This window comes from Papilio polytes, unplaced genomic scaffold (genome assembly GCF_000836215.1).
Source record: "Papilio polytes unplaced genomic scaffold, Ppol_1.0 DF824382.1, whole genome shotgun sequence".
In the NCBI taxonomy this organism is placed as follows: Eukaryota; Metazoa; Arthropoda; class Insecta; order Lepidoptera; family Papilionidae; genus Papilio; species Papilio polytes.
This window is the reverse complement of record NW_013524822.1, coordinates 999,598-1,024,775: the sequence shown is the minus strand read 5'-3', so window position 1 is coordinate 1,024,775 and position 25,178 is coordinate 999,598. Positions and strand designations below refer to the sequence as shown.

Below are 25,178 nucleotides of genomic sequence, written 5' to 3'. Positions count from 1 at the left end.
GAGCGAGCGCCGACGCCGCGACGCGCCGGGCGACGGCGACGAAGTCTCAGAGTCCGACAACTCCGAAATTGGACTCTGTTGAATATACAATAAAGTATTTTATCAAATTGCAATGTAAACTAAATACAACAATCTTAATTTAGGTATATCTTATAGTTTTAATGAAAGACATATTGAAATGTCTTTAGCAGCTTATATAATTCATAGACTCAATCCTAAAATGTACTTAAAGAATGAAATAAACCTTATTGAAGGAGGGTACCATGAATCCACAAATTACATTTCCCCGGCGAGAAATTCCCACTTTCTTACTAATAGTTTAAATGCAATAAAATATTGTCTCTCCATTTTCTAAACGTTTGATAACAATAGCAGATAAATACGATCTGTGGATAGATCCAAAAAATTAAGCTTGCAATCTCATAGAGAACTATTTATCATACCAACCAGTAAGCAAACAAATTCAAATTTGTTTTGAATAATAAATAAAACCATGTGCATGTTATGAACAAAATAAATACGAACTTATCTGAATGTAAACTATAATGCGATTGAGTTATTTTATTTAGAGAGTATAACTATATGTTTAACTGACCGGTTTGCCTTTGACATCTTCGAGTGCGTGCCGGAGATCCTTGCCGGCGTCGTAGTGCTGCGGCGGATGCTGTGAGGGAGGGGCGAAGTTACTGAGACTCCATGAGGGTCGCTCGGCCGCGGGCTGCGCGGCGGGCGCGGCCGTGCAAGCCGCTGTCGACTCACTAGAGGATGATTCCGACTCGGAATCGGACGGGGAGGATTCACTGCCGGAACTGGGACTGCCGCCGGAGCCGATAGGAGATATGATACTGAAAAAGAGATTAATGCGTAAATAGATTTTCAAACAGGTAATAAAAGACCAGCAATAGGTCACCTAACGATTAAATAATTCGATTCCCATGAACATCAGAAACAAACAATTGTACATTTGGGGAAACTGACGGTGTTCCAACTTAAAAGCTACAATCATTTGAACATTAGGAGAATAAAAATAAATACAACGCAGCTTATATGTATATGTACGAAATAAGTCTGTTAGTAATACAAAGAGTCTTTTTATTATTATCCCTTCGTTTGCACACACCGCTATCTAATTAGTTATTTGTAGGAAGAGGCGGAATTTGTCTCATTGCAATGAACAATTGTTCCTGAAGTGGAACACCGCGGATTTCCGTGATTGTACATACATTGCCAGCATCTAGAAAAGCTAAAGCTATATCAAAATTTCCAATTAGTATTAACAGTTTCCTCCTACTTCCCACTGCATATCTTGGGCCTATGTTTTTGTCATCTTTATAAGTCAATACAATTATTCACATTGTTTTTTTTTTGTCACTGAGTTGTCACTGTTTGCCTTGAAGAGGCATTTACAGATTCACCGGGCTTGAGGTAGCCGAGCGCAGATGGCGCTTAGCCTAAACCTTTTCACATTGCTAGTATGTTATTTGTTTGGAGTTTAATTTCTTTTATAGCTACATATTTGAAACTGTTATATTTTCCGAGATCTTTTAAACCAGTCCTTGGATTACAAGAGTTTGACGCATCATTGCGTTGAAAATCTAAGTTATAAGTTGTCACAGTTGGGAACTATTTATTTCTCGATCGAAATTACGCCAATAGTTTACAAGATTTTTAAAAGTAATTAAAATAACAATGTTCTACATTTAGAGAAACGTAATTACTTTGAGGTGACTCAACCCTGAAACAAATACCACTGTCTAGACATGGAATTTTCCTTACTGAATACGATTTCAGTCTGGGGAATCATTGATTTTGTAAAATCCAGATAAACATGAACCCTTTTACTTAAAGCAACACATATCTACTAGAGTTCAATATTATGGTCGAAAAGACAAACTTCTTTGAACTTTTTTATTAGTTTTTAAATGTCTACGAAAAAAGCTGTACCATTTTTATACTACAAATTACACATTTTTTTACTGCGCTAGACACTACATAAAATCTTTATATATCACGCACATAAATAAATAAAAAATCTTTGAAAATTACATAATAACAGGTTACTCGTTATCATATAGCGATTAAAGCATTGATTTCAATACAAAATGTGTTTGAATAGCTTGGAACACGTGGCGCGATAAATGCGCCATAAAGAACAATATTCACTGATGTGATTACGAGTTGCAGTGCGCACGTGCTAAGAGGCACGTGGCCGCGCCGACACGCAATTAACACCTTTATGACTGAAATTATGAGTCATTAAAAGTGATATTGAACCCTAAACGATTATCAACATTATCATGGATGAATACGCGTTTACAATAACAAGACTTCCAGATTCTAAAACAACTATTTTCACCCATAGATTTGCTTCCTAAATCATACTAACTGTTGTTTGCGACTCCGCCCGCGTGAGATTAAAATATACTCACTGATAACGTAGCTTTTTAATAGTGAAAGAATTTTTGAAATCGGCACAATAGTTTTTGAGTCAATACATACAAAAATCCAATAATACAAATCTTTCCTCTTTATAACATTAGTATAGATTTAAACGCTTTCAAATAGGAGCCGAGCAGAATTGGGATAAAGATTTTAAAATTGTAACTAATGTGTCTACTTACGGTCCAAGCCTTGCCGTGGTGACGGCGACCTCGTCATCGCTTTCCGAAAGCCCGAGATCCTTATTCACCACCTCACTGCAACCACGCGCGTTCACATGTTGACTGAAAAACCAAAAAAAAAAAACATTGAAAGATAAAAAGTAACATCAAAAATGAAATAATGTAGGTACTTAACCTAATCTAATTAAAAAAATGTATCATGTATAATTACGTGATCTTGTGTGGTGCTTTATAATTTACTAGCTTTCGCCCGCGACTCCGTCCGCGTGGAATTAAAAAAAAACGAAAGTCTACTAACTATGTGTTCTTCCAGACTATGCTCTACGTCTATGTCAAATTTCATTGTGATCCGTTCAGCTGTTTAGTCTACAAACTCTAACAAATATCCACCGATCCATCTAAACCTTCGCATTTATAATATTAGTTAGAAGTTAGGTTAGATATACGTATGTAATTTAAAAATAACCTTAATTAAATTGTTTCTGATAATGTAGTTATGTACCTATTGGCAAATTTATCGGTTTTGTGTATACTTGTTCTATTTTCACGCAATCCATCCATCTCTTTCTAATGTTTTATCATAAAAAAAATACTTACGGCGAAACTGAACTCCTCGAATTAGATATCCGGTTATCGAGACCTGAAAACAAAAGAAATTCCAATCAAATATAAATTACATTTGGAAACCCTTTAAAAAACGGCTTTGCATCCAAATCGTAAACTAAGACCACCCGGTAACATGAAGGGTAAGCAATTTAAAATTAACTTTAACAAACCTCAAAGTTTGTAGAAAATAATTACAAACGTCTGTGTACAGATAACGTCAATATTATACGACTGTAGACGTAAGTAAACATTTGAACTAAAATTTAGCTAAGTATTTTCATATTTACAATCAGTTATTGATATTAACGCAAGTTTTGTACTTAGCTTTTGAAGAAAGCTCTAAGTTACACAGCTGAAATTGTAAAACATATTTATCTGTTCCTTAAAGATTTTTCAAGAGATTGTTTTTAAAGTTATGGTAACTTATTCGTCTCAATATTGAAATACCCGAGATCGACACGACCTAAATGATATTTAAGTCGAGCGAAATAAATTTACATAAATAAATTTGTTAGTATTGAAGAATGGAATCAATAAAGTGGTCAAAGCCCTTTCTTTTCAAATGCAAATAGGACAGAATCTTACATCATTACGGCGGAACATTGAAACGAATCTTGAACACATCATGAGCACTGCATTTTACGGAATTTGGTGTTAGCCTGGCTTTAAAATATAAGACAATATTACATATTTAAATTTTCTTTTTAATATTCTGCCGTTAAACTGCCAAATAATAATAGTAGTAGTAACTAACAATTAGTTTAGTTAAATGAAACTTAATTTCCAATTAATAAAGTTCATTTTTATTCAAATAAAAATTAACATTTAATTAATAATGACACATAAAAAATAAATTAAACTTTATACCGATTGTAATTGAGTTTATTTTTCAAGAAACGAAATCTAACAAGCACATTAAATAATTATTTCTATACGCCTTATCTCGTTGTAATAGAGTTCAAATCTGAACGTAATTTCGGTCCGTGTATAGTTGTTAGGGGTATAATGTTTACTCGGGCTAAGTAGTTATGCAAACATCGCACACATACTATAAGCTTGGTAGCAGGTTCGGTTCCCAGTCGATACCTTGTTGACTTTAGCGGTCTACGAACTCTCCAGTAGGAAACACTTTAATGTGAGTTAATTAAAAAATCAAATCACATTATTTGTTGTACTGTTTAAAAGAAACTGATTTTAAAAGAAAAGTAGTTTAAAACTATAAGAGACTAGCTGTTCCCATGCGACTTCATCCCCATGAAATTATAAAAAAAATATTTTATTGTTTACATTTGTCAAATTATCAATTACAAATGTCAAAATGACATGACATGATGACAACCTTGCTTCCTTGATGTTGGCAGCAACTAATGGTCTCTTTCCCACATTAGGGTTTTTATCCAAAATATTTAACCCCTAAGTTTAATGGCATTAAAATATATAGTCTAAAGCGTGACGTAAGTGTAGGACTTTTTATTAAAAAAGAATTATTCAAAAATATGCTGTGATTGCTGACATCTTAGGCAACAAAGAAGTATGTGTTTACGCTTTATTATAATAGTATAGATGTATAGATTTATTCATTGCCAATTGAAAAGCAACTTATAAGAACGATGTTATCCCATGTTGTGACATTTAACTACTTTTTTATAATTTGTGTTAATTTAAAAACATTTAAATTGTAGTATACTGTGACTGCTGACATCTTAGGCAACAAAGAAATGTGTGTTTACGCTTTACTATAATAGTATAGATAAATATGCTGAAAGCGACAGAGTTCTAACCATTGCAATATTCTCTGTAGAGATAAAACTTTTAAGACACTTGAACCAAAACCAAGCAGGTATTTTAAACATGAACTTTAGTTAGAAGTATTTTACATCATACCAAAGTCAAACACCAACAGAAACACCGTCTCTTCGTTGTTTAATAATCATTAGATATTAATTTGTTAATATAATAAATTAAAAAATAAACGACAAGAGTAAAACTAAAAATAATCGTTGCAAAAAAAGGGAAAATATTACTTTCCCTATCCAACTCTTTAAACTAAAAAATCAGCCTTTCTATAGACATTAAAGTTCAATGCCATACCAAAACAAACCCATTAACTACAATGGATTTTAATTCGCCTATCATCGAGGTAAATAAGGCTTCCTTAACCTTTCTGCTTCACCCCCAGTGTCCCGAAATGAACTCAGGCATCAACGACCTGTAGGGTCATCGACCTGTGGCCTTGAAGCGACATCTAACGCCGAAAAACCGCAGCAAGCAGTTGGAAAATTTCGATAAAACTAGGGTAATTGACCTCAGACAATTTGATTATTACATGATCAATCTTAACCATCAAATTTTACGCATGTTTCACGTAACAAACTTTTTGTTAAAGGAAACTTGGGCTCAGAATGACATACGTAATGTTAGTTTCAAATACCAATCTAACAGCCGAATAAGGATGTCCCTTAGTGTTAGTGTCTGATTAAATTACACAATAAGGCAAAATTTGATTTTATTTATACATACAGTGATATACTGAAACGACTTTTAAATGTAACTGCATCTTAAATGCAGCTTAGACTACGAATTCCATTAAAATTTTGTCGTCCGTCAGATATTGAAGCGTGTTTGATTCGTTCCAGAATTCAACCGTCAGTCTTGTTTATTCTTTTTGGTGTAAATAGATAAATTCCTTGTCACATAAAAGATGAATCCATTTCCATAGGATCACGTTCCCGAGACTGTCCTGTTTTAAAACAAAGCAATCTTGTGTGTGTCGCGACCCGCATTACAAAATCTTAACGGTGGTTTTGTGACGTCAGAACTCTCGCGGAAAACTATCACCACTGATGTGAATGCAGATGGATTACCTATTTTAAAAAAATGGAAGATCTTTCCTACGCATAAAGGACATCATGACAATGATTAATTTTATAACTTTAGCGTAAAAGAAACACAACAATATTACCCGATTGACTTGTGGCATGTTATTTTCGCATATTTATGAGTATGTAAGTAGTTTTCTATGCAGCAGCCTAGAGTTTAAACTGATTTAAATTTGTGTAGAATAAGGAGGTTAAATATGTTTCCTTTCCATTTATTCTCGAATTTTATATTTTTGACGTTGGTTTTTAAATTAGTTAGGAGTCGGAGAAAAAAGAGGAACGACCATTGAGCCACCTACATTTATCTTCTTTCCTAAGTGTCAAAGAACTACAGTCAGCTGTTTTCTTTGGAGGTTTAAAACCAAAGATCATTTTATTAAACGATCAGAATAAACTGATACATACTACTATATAAAATGACCCACATAACCAAGTGGACAGGAAAACCCGGTGATTCGCAAACCGTTTGATCTAGGAAGTTGTGTGCGTCATATCCGCTAGCTTGCCTTTGTACACGGTAACATTACTCCGAAATATAAACACACCATGCATTGAATAATAATTACACGTGTTCAACAACACAGCTTATGGAAAAAGAAGGGCCTCTTTTTATCTACTACTAGCTATTGCACACGACTTCGCATGCGTGAAATTAAAAAAATATTCCCTATGTTACTCACAGATAAATTACCTTTCTAACGGTAAAGGAATTTTTAAAATCGGCGCAGTTGTTTTTGAGTTATTTCAATACATCCAAAAATACAAATTTTTTCCTCTTTATAATATTAAGTATAGATATAGATTGTTAAACTGAACTTCGGCCTATTGTCAGAAGTAAATTCTATTGCCCGTAACGGTGAGTCGACGCACTTAGTTTTAACTATAGAATTGAATTGTTCAGCTAATTTCAATATTGCAATTTACTTAAAAAAGTATATTATATCTAAAACAAAACAATGTGTAAGCCTTGTGTTAACTTTTCAACCTACTTGTTAATGACATTACGCTTGTAAAAACCCCGATCATTCGAAGTCACTAGTGGTGGGAACTAGGAAAACGTGGCGATACTAATCGTGGACAATGGTTGTTACGCTTCACGTGCGGTCCTATTCAAGCAACCGTCTTCCCAACTATCCACTGCTCAGTGCCCAGAAGTTGGGGTTGCCAGTACAAAGACAACAACCACTAAATAAATAAATAATTACTTTTGCCATCATACGCAGTTAGTTCAGGTTTTCAATCATACTAATATTATAAATGCGAAAGTTTAGATGGATGGATGGATGTTTGTTAGAGTTTGTAGCCTTAACGGCTTAAATGATTTGGTACAGATGTAGAGTATATGGTAGTTTGGAAGAACGCATAGGCTTTTTTTTTTTTTTTAAATTTCGCGCGTACATAGCCGCAGGCAAAAGCTAGTGTAAAATAAGTGACTTTTTATATTGCGAAAGTCTAAAATACATCTTTTTTTGACAGTTATCATTTTAACTAATGTAGTCAAAATTGAAATATTTAAGTTTTATACAATAAAAGCTACATTTTACCTATAAGTTACTTAACTTACATACAAAAACTTAGAAAATCACATTAATAAAGGCAGAATTTCTTTTACAAATGGTTTTCCCACATAAATCGGAGTAATTTTTTACCGTTGGGAAATAGAAATAAAAATCATGTACAAGTTTACTTATTACTATCGATAAATCATACCTATTTAAGGCGATGCTCGGATAAATATTTCAAACGTGTATCTAGGATAAAATATTCCACACTGTCGAGCGAAATCTTTTTAAGATGGCAACATTATAAATGACGGCGTCCGGCGAGCCAGTCGGGTCTTTCGTCACCGCGCACGTAACTAATGCTTAGGCCTTTTGTTTTTATGTATGTCACCGGAAAATCGTTTACGCCGCACGTTTGTAATTTGACTCAACATATCGTTAAGACTCGACATTTCATTGAGATTTTTCTTTTAAGAGACAAGCTCAGGATTTCATCCACGTGAAATTAAAAAACAGCCTTTGTTACTCACAGATAAATTACCCTTCGAATAGTGAAAGATTTTTTTAAATCAGCCTACTAGTTTTCACGTGAATCGAATACATACAAAAATACAAATCTTTCCTCTTTGCAATATTAGTATAGATATATAAGTATAGAAGAGGGCAAAGGAGCAGCGTGAACATCGATCTGTCATGATGTCTTATGCAACATGTCGAGTTTTAACAAATTATGGACAAATCACAAACGGGCGGCGTTCATAATTTACCAGTGACATGAAATAAAAGCAATAAAACTGCCCTTCTCAGAAAGTACCCCGTCTTGCGCTAAAGGGGTCGATGCATTTAACGTCTTTGTACCACTCCCTTTTGTTTTATGTAAACAAGACTATGAATAAAAGCGTTGAAGTCTTTTTTAAATTTTCTCAAGTTACCGACATAATTTTATTTAAGAACAATCCCTTGACGGGGATCGAAGTGGAAAGTCATCCGAGAGTTCGGGATAAGGCTTTTGTGTTGCTAATTTGTTTACAGATTGTTAGCGGGAGGTCGGAAACGTGGGAACAAATTTCATAGCTTTACTCGTTTTGTAACTTGGGAGCCATTTTTTAGAAAATTAGTCTATATCTAAACTAATATTATGAAGAGACAAAATTTGTATTTTTGTATATATTGAAATAACTCAAAAACTACTGGGCGGAATTCAATAATTCTTTCACCATGAAAAAGCTACGTTTTTATTATTTGTTAATTTTAAGCGGACAAAGTCGCGAGAAACAGCTAGTCTTTAATTTCTATACATTTAAATATACAGTTGCATTCTTTATATCGACTTCCACTAATCACCACTTAAAATGCTTTTATTAAAAAATAAGGTAATAAATCAAGTCGGAAAAGTCCGGGAAAGTCGTACACGTATGGTTACCTTGCATAACTACGCATTAACATCGCCGCGAAGCAAGATTTATACGGAAAGCATCGTATGCAGGTAAAATTACAGAGCATTCTGAGAATAAAACTAGCCGAGCGGTTTTAATTGCTTCTTAGGAACTGTGGGGTAATGGGAGCCGCCATTGTGTGCGCCAACTGTACACACACAGAGAAACCTGCGAGGGGAGGCGCAGTACATACCTTGAGATATTTGCTAATCATTCCAAATTAAATAAAAAATAAAAAAGACTAGTATGATACAGAGGAAAGATTACTATTTTTGTAATGGACGAACTCAAAAACTACTTAACCGATTTAAAAAATTCCTTCACCATGTGAAAGCTACATTATCACCGAGTGACATAGGCTGTACTTTCAATAGAATTTTTATCACGGACCAAGTCACGAACTAAAGCTAGTTATAATTTCATTTTAAAAATTGTCACAGATATCTAGACCCCAATTTATTTTCAGTAATAATTCCTTGTGTTGTTTTCAACGCAATTCTCCTGTATCCTTTGTTCGCATATGCTAACAAGTTCTTTATTATTCACTCTTGACACATTTACCTAAGGACGTTCAAAACAGGCGATATATTCTGCATGAAATATGTACAGATCGGGATATATTTGTACTTATCAAACCATGGCAATGTTGGCACAAAGTTCACTACAGACTCTCAGTTCAACCGAAGAGACAAACTGATCTTTTAGTTAGAATGGTGCGTCTGAGGTTTAAATAAAAATCAAAACAAAATAACAACGGTAAACGCCGATAGATTAAGGTGTGATCACTTCGCCGGGGGCACTGCGTCACCAGATTTAGATGACTTGAATATACGATAATTGAAGTGATTGCAAAAACATATTCCTATCATCCTATCCCATCTATACTAATATAATAAAGCGTAAACACACATTTCTTTGTTGCCTAAGATGTCAGCAATCACAGCATATTTTCGAATAAATCTTTTTTTAATAAATAGCCCCACACTTACGTCACGCTTTAGGCTACATATTTTCACGCCGTTAAACTTAGAAGTAATTATTTTGGATAAAAACCCTAATGTGGAAAAGAGACCATAAGTTGTTGCCAACATCAAGAAAGCAAGGTTGCCATGGTTTGGCATCATATCACGTCATTTTGACATTTACAAATTGATAATTTGACAAATGTGAACAATAAAATGAAATTTTTATAATTTCATGCGGATTAAGTCGCATGGGAACAGCTAGTTTTATATAAGTGAAGAACGTTCAAGTGTTATTTGCGTCTTTTAATTTTTTTCTCATATATGATATCAGTAAATAAATTTCTTACTAAGGAAATGATTAGGTTAAGACGTGGTTAGTGTGTCAATGCAGTATTTCCCCGCGGAAACCGTTCTATATTGCTTCCTACAAGTTTACCAACTTAACTCAATATAAATCATGCCCTTCGGCTTCAACATTGTAGAGTTTAAAACTCATTCATTTATAAAAATCCTTCTTATTTAAATAACCCACAAAGAGTTTTTTCTATACTAATATTATAAAGAGGAAAGATTTGTATTTTTGTACATTATGAATTGACTCAAAAACTACGGGGCCGATTTAAAATTCTATCACCATTAAAAAGTTACGTTATCAGTGAGTAATATAGGCTATTTTAGTTCTACGCGGACGAAGTCGCGAGCAACATCTAGTGTAAAATACAGTTACAATGTAATTTTGGTAAAATCACAATTGTTTTTTTATTAATACATACTATCTGTAATACAAAATTATACACAACATTGTTCAACTAAATCCCTTAAATAATGTAATCTTTTCATTACATTTTATTGCAGTACATTAATAAGAATTTCTTGGAAATAATTTTTCATCAAAGTTTTTAAGACAGACATAATTTAATTGCTATTAAGTAAACAAAGAAGTAAGACGAGAAACTCTAGAGATTGGAAAGCATCCAATTGTTTGAGAATCTTTCTTAGCTTCATTAATATTTTTTCTGTACGTATTTGTCGGTCAAAGTCTTGTTGGCAATTATATTATTAAACCGGATTAAAAAGCTCAATAAGATAACAATGAAAACAAAGCAATTTCTTTTCCTCATATAATCATTTTATTATTTAAAGGTCCTATAATATGATGGATGATAGAGTATGGAAGATTAGTACATACTCTGCCGACACTATGTAGGTAAGGAAGGTTGATAATATTCTAACAATCATCATCCTCCACTTGCCCTTATCCCTTATGGAGGGTCAACACAGTATGTGCTGCTCCATACATCTCTATCAGCCGTCATATCTGAATCCACTCCTTTCTTAAGCATATCCTCTTTCACACAATCCACCTATACTTTCTTCGGTCTTCCTCTACGTTTCAAACATTATAACAATCTTACTAATATTATAAATGCGAATGTTTGTTAGAGTATGTAGCCTAAACTGCTGAACGGATTTCGATGTAATTTGGCATAGATGTAGAGAATAGCCTGGAAGAACATGATGGCTTTTTTTTTTAATTCCCGGACGAAAGCTAGTACATTAAAACTTAACAACCTGTTTGTGTCTATAAGTAATTGATTATCAAAGACCCTTCATTTAAACAAAATCTTTGTTAAGTTAAGAGTAAAAAACCGTAAAAGATATAACTGTTTCTCTAATTTTATTCATCTGTGTGAAATAAACTTGTAAGTGCAGAGAATACAATCATAAATTATGTTCAATACAAGTGTGAAGCTGGTTTATACAATACCGTTTCCGTGAACGTAATAGATGTAAACAATGAGAGAATGACAAATCAATTGAAATAGTGTGAATAATTATAGTTTTGTCCTTCAAATTATGAAATAGCTGGACATAACATTCTGTCACCACTTTCCGTAATTTATCCACTTTTTATTTAAACATTTATAAATCAAAAACAAGAAATACGCTAATTCATATCTATTATCATAAATCTTAAAACAATTTTGTGTCTGCATAAAATAAATAACAAAGACAAAACGCTTACTTAATTATGCTTACATATAAAATAAATAACACTACACACAGTCGTAAATCATTCGCGGACAGAAAACGGAACGTTAGAATTAAATAAAGTCAAAACAAACCATAAACATAGTCCCGATGTAAGAGAACATCGCCGCATTCTATAAGATGCTTCAACAACGACAAACGATTCTGGTATCCAAAATCCGACGTCAGTAATCCCAACATTGTCACATTGTCGCAATCACACAACAAAACTTAGAACACTATTAAATCTTTATAAACACTGTGAATGAAACGAGTGTTCGAATACGAATGTGGATTTGGCGGGAATCGACAGATGCGTGAGCGCAGGCCTTGAACTGATCGTCTTCCGAAAGCCATTAAAGTAGGACAGGTGGGGACAAAGAGTGTACTTCCCCTTTATTCACGGCACACGTCTGTCGACCCGCGCCGCGATATTTAGCAATTCTTGCTGTACTACTTCCGTTGACTCTACTTTGTATTATATTATATCTGAGATTTAAAATGTTTAAATATAGAAATTTTAAGACTTTAAAAGATCTAACGAAGGGAGACAACACAATAGTGGCGCGAAGCAAAGTGCAGGAGCGAGGGTAGGTGGGGAAAGCGCCCGTCGCTATTATTACTCGGGACTCGACGGAGGGTTGAATCGAGGTTTGATTATTCTCACATCAACATGTTTGCATTTCATCGATTCGCTGCGTCGAGACGCGTTTCCATCGCGCAAATATAAGCGAGTACATTACGATAGCGTCCGGGCACTCTGAATTTATACGCGCCAAATCAATGAATACATGTTTACAAAACGATACGTATAAAAAATCAGGATAAGATATACGATCGTTTCCAAGAAATTGGTCAGTAATAGGTATGAGGACGCCGGACGTTAACCTCCCGTGTTAACGTTTACCGGAGGAGTCGAGTCGAGAAGAGTGTCCGGACGGGGCACGTGCAGCCGCGGCGAGGCACGAGGCACGGTCGCGGGCGTGGCAACAGAACAACGCGCGCGAGTGTACTGACCGTACGCGCCTTTCGGACGTCACTCGATGCACTATTCACTGCGTAAGAATAATGAGGATGTGACCGATGACAATTAGTATTTGTTCTGTACAAATTGTACTCACGATATTAATACATGATAAATTGTTGCTGTACATTTTGTTTTTATTTAAATAACCACTACCTATTGTTAACGTGGATTAGTAAAAGAAATTCTATATTTTAGGTAGAGGTTTAAATCTTAAGTAACGTTATATGTTTGACATAGAATAACTATAATCAATTACTTGGATATTATTGGTTTGACATCAAAACGTATTCTTATTTACAATTACGTAGATAAGTTAACTCTGACAAGTAAAAGTGGGTTGGCATAAATTTAGCATAATCGATTAAAATTTAATCAAGACAAACAAAATTCTTTAAAAAGTCATCTACAGCATTCCTGATACGTCAGCTGAAGCAGCCGGGGATCATTAATTAGTTATTTGGTGCATAAATCAGGCGTCACAGCTTCCACACGGCGGGGGTGCGGGTTGCGGGGGCGCGGGGAACATCTATTTTCGTAACCACAACGTCGAGCATAAAGCGATATTTTATACGACGTTTAGGACAACGTTTACGATTTAATTTGAGACAAATACATTGACATCAACTTGTAAAATATACTCATTTAAGAAAAAAAAAACAATTTATAACCTATCAGATTACAGTAAAATCGTTAATTTATCTAACCCTACATCGAAACTAATTAATCTAAAAATTGTATTACAAAACAACTTAGAATTATACTCTCAGATGTCAATTAAAATTATTTTGTCCCCTAATTATTACATATGTCCACTTAATTTAATTGAATACAATACAATAAATAACCATAAGTTCGTAAAGTAGTATAGAGTAAGGACAAGACACGATGTAAGCAAAGCTTGCAGGGGTTCAAGGAATTGCACCACCTGTTCACCACCTGGCACTGCCATGTGCCCACAATGCTTTATTACCATACTCACATGTGTTCAAATTGTTTTATACAAAAAAATCTTACATACAATAAACATTTTTTACTATAAGCAAATAATAAGAACGATATACGCGACCTATAATGATTGCTTTAATTTCCAAAGACAGTTTTAACAAAACCAATTCGTTTACTTTCTTATAATGCAAACTTTCTCCCAATCACTTCCTTAATAATTTACTCATTTACATGTAGAGTACATAATTGTTAGATCAGTACAGAATTCCCATAATAAAAAAGGACATAACATACACAAATATAGAGACTAATTAACTGGATTCGTTAAGAACTCGACACTTTTAGTTAGTAAATCTATCTAATCGAAAAAAACAAAACCTATATTCTCCAATATAAACATTTCGCGGTAAAATCTAAACGAGTTTAAGTACTGCGAAGTCGAAGACATCGTAAACCGCAATGCCTCGAGACGCGCGTCGGCGGCGGGTATTTGACATTGAAACAAAGAGATTCAACAAATATATAGAGTAGGCATAGACACTTGAAACATTTTTCACATAATCTCACTAGCGCTACTTAGTGTCCTATCGCAAAAATCGTAAAAATATAATTCAAACATTGACAAACGTCGCTGCGTATCAAATTCAACATTGAGATATTACCGTACAAAAAGTTACCCGTGAATAAATGTTATTCCTTACGTCTAGTCTACGTAATTCTTAAATGTCTTTGCATTGAAACAAAAGATTAAATAAAACCGAATGCGCACGCGCGCCATTTATAATTTTAATTTCCTCGAAACAGCAAATCAGCTGCTTTGAAAACGCGTGTTTGAATGAAACAAATGAAAACGGATTCATCGAAGAGATAAATGGGAATTTCAAAAAGAATCTGTACAAGATCTAATTAAAAAAAACAGAGATATAGAGAAAATATTCGGCAGAATTAGCATCACAGTTAATAAAACATATATTCATCAATAACACTACGCTACAGTTCTTATATCCAGTTTCTCAACTACATCTAATCATTAGTGTTTTTTTTTCGATATTACATGAAAGCCATTAAAACTTCAACCCAACACTAATGAACCAATAGCTAATCTTACTAACCTTCGCTATTATAAATGCGAAAGTTTGGATGGATGTTTGTTAGAGTGTAGCCTAAACTGCTGAACGGATTTCGATAAAATTTGGCATAGAGCATAGGTTGTAACAAGATATAGGCTAGTTACTTTTATTAATTTTAATTCCACGCAGATGAAGTCGAGGGCGCAAGCTAGCGATAAAATAAACGGAAACTTCAGCAACCCAACATTAGATAGGTAAAGTGACAGTTGATGTCTATCATCTGACAGCGAATTAGTGAACACACTTTGTAACCACTCAACTCAAGAATGTCTAAAACAATAAGACCTTCAATCTAATCATGACTATTACATCTTGATACTGTTATATTAATAGTCTATAAGCATTGTAAATTAACACTAAAGTAACACGTATTATTGGGAAATATAAGTGGGAAGAAAGAAGGTTAGAAAAATAAAACTATTTAAGTAGAGATCGCAATCAAACATTTGTATTCATTACTAACTGTTGCTCGCGACTTCGCCCGCGTGAAATTAATAAATATAGCCTATGTTACTTACAGATAAATTACCTTTCTAATGGTGAAAGAATTTTTTAAATCAGTCAAGTAGTTTTTGAGATAACTCAAAAACTATATAAAAAGACTTGTTCTTGACAAATCTTTCCTCTTTATAATATTAAAATACAGATTACAATATGCTTACAATTTTTTTTTGTTTCATTTAACGATAAATATAATGCATACGCTAATAATTTGAAAAGGAGGAAGAAATAATTGGTCATAAATAACACTGTATAAAAAATAAAGAGAAAATCCATATTATTGCCAACGTAGTCCCTTGGTGGGGGTGTTGTCCAATGCTATCGCTGCGAAATCGTAACCCTCTAATAACTAAACTAACCTACCGAAATCAAATGCACCTATTCTCTCACTCCGACGCGTATTCGCATGTACATTTAAATTAGTCGTATAACCGGACCCTCCCTAGCAAATTAAAAGACGTCATGAAGTGCTGGCAACGCGAGACTTTTCGATTATTAAAAGTTAGGTTCTGATAAAAACGTAATTTAAAAGTTGATTCAAATACACGACCTTATATAGATCGACTTCAATTCAATATTGCTTGTAGACGAATTAATACGCATTAAATAAAGAAAAAAAATCCTTGTTGTCGGAAAAAAGAAAAGTTTGACATTTGCTCAAGTAAATTAGTTTTTAAAAACTAATGCAGTTTACTAATGTTTAAACTAGGGCAATGAAAGAGACGATCTTGTAGGGGGAGGAATGCGCGAATAGATAAATAAGAAGTAAACCAAAACTAAACAACTTTTAATGAAAATTAACAAATTAAGAAATATATGTACAATTCAGCCTAGCGTTGTGACATCTTATCGAAGACTACTTCAAGGAATTTCGAAACAATTAATAAAAAATTAACTCTAAAATTTCAATCTAGTATGTAACATCCTTTTCTTCGTAATAATTTATACAAAACAAGTAAGATTACCAATAAACAGTTTATGAAACCACTTCTTAAATTGGTATAACATTACTCAACTATAACCCGGACGGGTAGAAAAGTTAATCGTTCTAAGCATTCAAGGTTTCTCTGTGAAATTTCAATTTAGTCGGGTTACACCACCCCTTGACGGTTTATGAGCAAGACGGGTGGAAGGGAGGCTTTCCTGTCGCGAAGTGAAAAACAATTTGTAATAGGGTGTAACACATTTGCAACTGATGGGGTTAGATTTGAGAATAAGATTCTAAGGGCGCTAAATTACAAGAATGATTAATATCCTATTGAAATATAACTGTGAAGTAGTTTAAATGATTTGAGAAGATAAATGAACTATATTGTGTCTTCTTTCATAAATTTCGTAAAAAGAGACGACTATATAGACAGTGAACAAAGTTCATCTTCACCGTAAGATCCAAACTAACCTCAAAACGGATTAAGAATGTCATCTCAAATTCCAATAACTTTGTCCTCGCAAACTATTTCAAGCATAAAGATATCGTAATTTCACGTCAATCTTAAATTCTCGGAATCCTAAGATAATATCTTCATTGAGATCTAATGATTCACACATTCGTTACGACTGTACCATTAATTTGTAGATATAAATAACTCTGAAACACTTCTAGAAATCAATTTATTTGTATAAACATTACTAATAAATTCAGTTACGTAACATGGATTAAGCTTCGCTTACTGTGACGTCATAACATTGTAACGTCATTAACTGAAGTACTGTACGGGTAGTTATAAATTTTGTAATTCCACAATTACGTAAAGTATGTTTAAATAACAAACAGAGATCTATCAATAACAAAAGTAAAATTTTATATAATTATAGCTTTCCCCTGCGACTCTGTCCGCGTGGATTAAAAAAAAAAAAAAAGTGAATAGCTTATGTGTTCTTGCAGACAACCCCCTACATCTATGTCAAATTTCATCGAAATCCGTTCATCCGTTTAGGCTACAAACTCTAACAAACATCCATCCATTCATCTAAACTTTCTCATTTATAATATTAGTAGGATAGTACTATGAGTATGGGTTAATATCATATATTTACTATCGGTAACTAAAAATGTAAAAGTTAAAACTGTTTTCCATCATACTTTAACTGACTCGAAGTTTCAAAACTGCACTAAAATACTCACAATAAAAAACAACACTGAAATAAACCGAACAGCGACAAACTTGAACAAAGGAAAAAATTAGTTCCCAGCGCGGAAGCGGAAAGTGCGCCTTTAGCTTTCAGACGCCACTGCATCTTGCCTATATAACACCAAACCGATCAAATTTAAATAAAAGAAAACCTTAATACTTGCACATTTAAGTTCACTTTGCTGTTACAGTATTTTATTAAGAAATAACAACTTACAACATAGAATATTAATTCATATCTCGATGGCATATGGTTCAGATTGAATTGACCGCAAATAACGGTTACGACGTTTCGTAACAGAAAGCTACGGGCGTCGTAGACGTCCTTGTGAATCGTTTCTCGAATTTTATAAAGCTCGAACAAAGAAAGCGTCTCTACAAAATTATTATCGTTAATAATGTTTGAATAAACTTGGTATTTGAGTGAAATTTTACGAGAAAAAACATCAATTACAGACACGTTAATCTGTCACTAACGAGACCCTTAGTGTCTAGATTAAATTAGTGATTCTAAAGTTGCTTCTACATAAACAAAAATATTTAAAAACCAAATAGAGGAAGCATAGTTGACACTTAACTATAATTTTTAAATAATCCTCACTAATGCTATCTATGTCGATATAATTTAATATATTTAAATGAGTTGCCAATAGGTGTCCCAAAATCATATACAAATGTTTACATTTTATTTCGTGACACTGTTTAATTTATTTTAAACAAAAGATGGAGCTTATAATTTTGTAAAATATTTTATAACAAAGACATGAGGTGGCGTTAAACTTGACAACATAGTACCATTCAAAGAAGCTACCGGTGAAAAAATGTTGATTATGTCAAGTCTATATATTTCTTATAGATTAGTTTGATAAATGACGCATATAAAGTATCGAATTCAATTTGTATGAAGGCTAATGCCATACTTAATAGACAGGTATCGTAGTGACGACACAAACACGCATAGCGAACAATTTTGAACAATCGATTTTTAATAATTTTTAAATAATTATCGAACTAAACTGAAATTATTATTTTCTTAATAACTATTTTAGAGGACAATTCTAGTATTGATTATAGGGTAGAGAATTTAGCGATGACAGAAATAATAGCGAAATCCAATTCGATAACGTACGGCTTTAGTAGTAATAAACATGTATTTACTCTCATTATTTGTTATGATCATTATTAATTTGAGAAAACAGTGTTTTTTCTTTTAATTCAAAAGTTATAACTATAAATCTATCGATTCCAACTTCTATAAGAATAAAAATCGAAAATCGGTAAGATTCATGACTGATTTTACACAACCCATCCCTACTAAATTTGAAATAAATTGTCAAAGTAATCTAAATTATTTAGACAAACTATAACGTCTTTGTATTTATTACATTGAAAAGAAAACATCAGAGCCATGGTTCTGCACATACATGTCATCTTTCCGTAACGTAGTGTCGAGTGGTCCCTACGGTTGTCGTGCTCTGCATGCTAATGCTACCCGCATACGAACCCCCCAGCCCTCTGACACTCGATACACAGACCTTACAGACTTTGTCATACCCTTATAATATTACTGTCATATTTATAGCATCGCAGAATATTTTATATCATACAAGCTTTCACAAACCAGAAAGTGTTAAGATGAATGTGGATGGCTACAAAGGAAGAGGAAGACCGAAGAAAGTATGGATTGTGTGAAAGAGGATATGCTTAAGAAAGGAGTGGATTCAGATATGACGGCAAATGGAGGTGTATGGAAGAGCAGCACATACTGTGCCGAACCTCCGTAAGGGATAAGGGCAAGTTGATGATGATGATGATGACAAGCTTTCACACGCGAATCCGTTTAATGTGTTCTTTCTAACTATGCTCTACAACTATGCCTAATTTCATCAGATAAGTTTAGCCGTTTAGGCTATAAACTCTAACGAATAACCATCCATCCATCTAAATTTTCGCATTTATAATATCAGCTAGAAGTTAAATTATCAAAGACTTAACATTATCTCGTCAAATATCTCGTTAATCTTATCTCGACAAATACTAAGCTTTGTATTTTAATTACAATATTCAATTATAGCTTAAAAACTGACTTAAGGTACTAAAATAATTAAAAATAGTTACTTAAATAATGAAAATTATTTTCATACAGTTGAAAAGTTTTAATCATAAAACACGCATATCATGACTGACTAAACTATCGCACAGTTGTGTGAAAGTCGATTGTTTCGCACCCAATTCAACTGTTCAGTTGGACAATTAAAAATCGAGTAATATTCGAACATCCATATAAGCTCATAGGAATCAAAGCGAGACTACACAGTTGTGCGATAGTTTCTGGTGTGTGCACGATGTTATTCAGCTCATTAAACTGTCATCGTTATGAATTCCGTTATAAGGCTAGTTACACACGAGTGTAACACTAGCTAGAGCAGTAGGCAGTAGAGCACTGCATACTGTTAAAAATAATAATGCTCTGTCTTGACGCACAATAGCAGTACTGGTATATATTACTGTTCTTCGTGTGAAACTATCACAAACGCGTCGCGAAGCGTTTCCCTGCAGTCTACGAAAAGGGAAATAAACTAAAGGGAGACAGCGAGTGGCGAGCCCTTTGCAAACCGCGCCCCACTCGAGCCCAGCTTTGTTCCCTAAGACACGAGATGCGCAACTGTACATTTGTTACAAGCTTTCTACCCTTTGAAGGGTCCGTTTGAACCGAGTTGCTTTAAGGAAAATTAAAAGTGATTCAATTAATGTGTCATTATTTTCGAAGAAATTTAGCTTTTAATTTAAGCAAATAAAATAAGGGTTCGTTGATTATGCAATTTATTATGTTTGAGGTTATATTAACCTCAAAGATGAAGGTTTCCGAAGGATGTTTCTTGCCATGGCGTTACTCTAACAAAGTTATACATCAATATGTTTTTATACGAGTTTTCGTAAGTGAAAACTCTCAGTTAAACAAGCAATTTGCGTATATCTACTTTAGTATAATAGTTAAAACATTCATCGTAATTTACAATGGCGTTCAAAATTCATACAATGGAAAACATTTATTTCGAACAGCCTATAAAACGCTTCGTGAATTCAACGTAATAAAATGTCGGGAGACCGAAGATCTCGAGCCCTTTCAAGGGACGCTGATTACGTTCGTTTTGTTATAATATTGAGAGTATTTTTAAAGACTTGAAACATGAAAAATGTAATATCGTTAACTTAAAAAAACAAATCGAGTCTAAAACCTATATTCATTAAACCGAGCCTTATAAAAGAGTCATATGCGCATTTAACTTTCAGCAAGCATCAATACATTATATATTGCAATACTCTGAATATAGAGAAATTTACGTTATCGTACTACGTAGTACACGTAGTAAGTGGGTGGTGGGGGCGTTAGGGAGACTCCCTGATACAACCTCCGCTCAATAGATGGCGCTGCACGAAATTGCCACATCGAGACGCCATTTCAGATCCAACTAGTGGCGATTGAAAAGCCCCCATGCAAATCTACATCGTCTATTCAAATCGGGATTAACGACAGACGTAATAGATTGTCTTTTACAGCTGAGAAAATTACAATTTATACTTTTCTATCGATATTAGAAACATCAAAATTGTATTTTAAACATTGTCGTGGTCTTAAACAACTACTAGCTGTTTCTCGCGACTTCGTCCCCGTAAAAGAAAAAACTAATAAAAGAAATAGCCTATGACACAGATAAATTACCTTTCTAACGGTGAAGGAAGTATTGAAATCGGCCCGGTAATTTTTGAGTTATTTTGAAATACAAAAATACAAATCTTTCCTCTTTATAATTTAGTTATATTAGTATAGATTAAAATATTGACCATACGTAATCAATATCACCTTGCCCATCAATGCAGACACAAGAAAGTTGTAGACAAAACAATCGCAATTCCATAAACATCGCGAGAATAGCGTAAACTATCGTAAAATGCAGGTATCTTATGCGAAAACACTTACCAAATCTAAAGGAAAAAAGAGCAGTAATAATAAAATTTAACGAGATACTTAACATCTAGTTAAGAAATAACTAAACACACTATATGTCTGAAACTTAACTCTCCTATGCATTAATTAAAACTTAACTAAGAGTCGAGGAGCGTCTTATTGAATCAACACAAGTTGAATTTAAAGAGCACGTAGGAAATTAAGTCTTAATTCTTAACGAAGTAGAGTTATGTCTTTTAACTTGTTTCGGATGAAATGTTTGCGAGATGTTCAACTCCACCGTTTTGAATTTTAACGCTTCCATTAACGTCGGTTTATGAAAATGATCAAACAGCGAGGGCGTCTAAGTCCCAGTACATAAACAGATCTCATATTTCTTTACATAAGAAACAATTTCTTTGAGTCTAAATCCAAATTATGCCTACATATTAGTTCTTTAAACTAAACTAACCAAGTTACTGCATTTACAATAGGAACTTAAGAATATAAAAGTTTGCAAAGACTTGAACTTTAGAACCGGGTAACCTAGTAAAGTGCATAACTTAGTCTAAGCCCAAGGGCGTGGTCGGTGCAAAGCAACCTTAATACAGACATTTCGGGACTTTAACCGGGATTTTGTAAGTTAACAAACGCCTTAGGGACTTTAATTCTAAACTAAGCTCAATTTTACACCAATTTATATTTAACATGTGTATTTATTTCCCCTTTTGTATCTAAATATAATTTAAAAGCTTTATTAGGAACACCATTGCTCTTTATTACATACTAGCTGTTGCTAGCGACTTCATCCGCGTGAAACTTAAAAAAAAATAGCCTACGTTACTGATAACATAGCTTTTTAATAGCGAAAGAATTTTTTAAATCGGCTCATTAGTACTTGAGTTATTTCTATACATACAAAAATCTAAATCTTTCCTCTTTATAATATTAGTATAGCCTATCTTTTGAAGGCGACTTCGCCCGCGCGTATTAGTAATTTAGTAAGTTGCCTGTGTTCTTCCAGACTGTTCTACATGTGCTAAATTTCATCGAAGTTCAGTAAGACATTTTAAAGGTTTGTACTAACATCCATCTATCGAAAAAGACTCACCACGCGACTTAATTACCGTACAAAAAATCTTTGGCTTAGGGAAATATACTGAAATATCCAGATAATTATAAACGTGTTTACATAACTTTAGTAATAAACGTATTTACTCTCACATAACTCACGCGTATCATCACAGATATAGTTATTCAGGGCCTGTCAGGTCCATACCGGAGTCTAGATTTATTGCAGTTAGAATACCTAGGGTTACCACAAAGGACCTAGATTATATAATAACAAAAATCTTGTTTTAAAACACTTTAATTAAATGTTATTTTGAAGTAAAACAATGTAAAAATGTACCTTAATTTTAATTTTGAAATTAATAAAAAACCATTTTTTTCATTCTGATTACCATTTGTCAAAGGATCATAGACAATTTTTAAAAGTAATATTTTGATATCCTACATTTAATTTTTAATTATGGTAACCCTATCAATAATTCTACAGTTAAGACCGAGCATTACCATCGGCACACATCCAATGCTGGCTACACGTCACTGTGATTGTTGCTAACCGATATCTATTCATATATAACCGTTAATGGATACACGTAGTGAACTCCGACCGCATCTCACTAAGATACCTCAAGGATATTGATGTAATGATCTATTAGATACTCTAATATGTACCGTAATTTGTAAACAAACCCTTCTAAGTAATATACTAAGTTAGAATACTTTATTGTTGGCTTAGTTTATAGATAAACTTACATAAACCAATTTACACATAAGTCAAGTACAGTCAGCTACGTAAATGTACTATTATCTAAATTTACGGAACTAAGCTTAAGGTTTCAAAAATGGGTAAGCAAGTATCCGTAAATATTCATGGTTGGAAGTCTACAAAAGATATGCTGCGTTATATTATAACTAAAAATGTATACACGTTTCTTTAGTTTTATAAATGTATTCATATTTATGCAGCTGACTGTACTGGGTTGTTGATTAGCTTGTGATTAGAAATTTCTTAGCAAAGAAAATTCCTTTGATTGTTGACGCTTAAATATTTAGATACTAAGAGAATTCATATCATGATTGTTTTATGCAAAAACATTTGGTTCATAAAAATATGCATCCTGTTTAAAAACCGACAAAGCTTCGTACGTTCCAGTCTGTATTGCAATAAAATACATTTTTTGTTTGCTTTCGGTAGCGTTCTTGCGGCTACTTCATCTAAACGGAAAATATTGGAGCATTGTGGAAACGGTTGCGTATCTCGTTGGCAGATTGCAAGAGGCTTTTTGCTTTCTTTTATACTTGTATCTTCGATAAAACTACCTTTTATATTTTACGTTTTTCCGTTCAAAATAGATGTTACTGGCAAATTGTGTACGTTGTTCTTAATTGTAATGTTTCCGAAGAACATTGTTATTTCAGATATTTCAAGAAATACATAAGGGATAACTGTTTTGATATTTGTTAGAGCTATCAGATCTGGTTTTAATTTTATTGACCGTTTTCCTAAAAGGAGATAATCAATTCTTCTGTATGTTTTAAACATTTACCAACTCCATTATTAAAGATATTAGGCTATTTCACATCACGCTGTGACATTTAGGAGCAACGAGTGAAACTGGGTACATCTAGTTAATATAAACAGGGCGGGACTTCTAATGAAATTCCTGTCGGTAGCAAAACTTGGATCGCGTTCCGGCTTCATTATGCCACAGCGCCGGCGGCTACAGGGATAACCGATTAATTAATTATTCATTTTGTTGTTATTAAGTATCGATAACTATCAATATTAATAGAAAATGAAAGTTAACGTATAAATAGACTTACATTCTAAGTTGAGCTGCGATTGTTCAATGGTAAAAGATTTTCATAGCCTGACCAGCAATATTAAAACCATTTCGCAAAAATAGAGAACTAATTACTTTGCATTAAAAATAAGCCAATATACTTTATTATATCTCTTGAAACTTCTCCAACACAGGGATTTTATATTCCTGGTTAAAATATATAAAGCCTTACGTTGCCATAGTAAAGTGTTAATTCCTTTTTTTATACGAAATTAATCTAATCTTTTTAAATTAGTTTTAATTGAAAAACTATTTTTTACTTCTTGTCTAACATCTAACGCGTCTAGTTTTTAAATATTGAATACTAGTTTACGCCCGCGACTCCGTCCGCGTGGAATTAAAAACAGCGAGTAGCCTATGTGTTCTTCTAAACTATCCTCTACATCTATACCAAATTTCATCGAAATCCGTTCAGCTGTTTAGGCTACAAACTCTTACAAACATCCATCTATCCATCAAAACTTTCGCATTTATAATATTAGTAAGAGTAAGATATTTTCCATATAAATGGATATAGAATTAAGAGTATCCGAGTGTGGGAT

General features: G+C 33.4%; 1 protein-coding gene across 1 annotated transcript in view; it reads right to left on the bottom strand.

Annotated features, from left to right (window-relative positions):
* LOC106111118 (AF4/FMR2 family member 3-like) overlaps nt 1-25,178 on the bottom strand; it is a 57,773-nt gene that overhangs the window by 4,560 nt on the left and 28,035 nt on the right. The window contains exons 8-11 of the mRNA XM_013293096.1: nt 3,219-3,261; nt 2,622-2,723; nt 596-845; nt 5-75 (exon numbers count right to left, since the gene is read on the bottom strand). Coding sequence (XP_013148550.1) covers nt 5-75; nt 596-845; nt 2,622-2,723; nt 3,219-3,261 — 466 coding nt within the window. The remainder of the gene's footprint in view (nt 1-4; nt 76-595; nt 846-2,621; nt 2,724-3,218; nt 3,262-25,178) is intronic.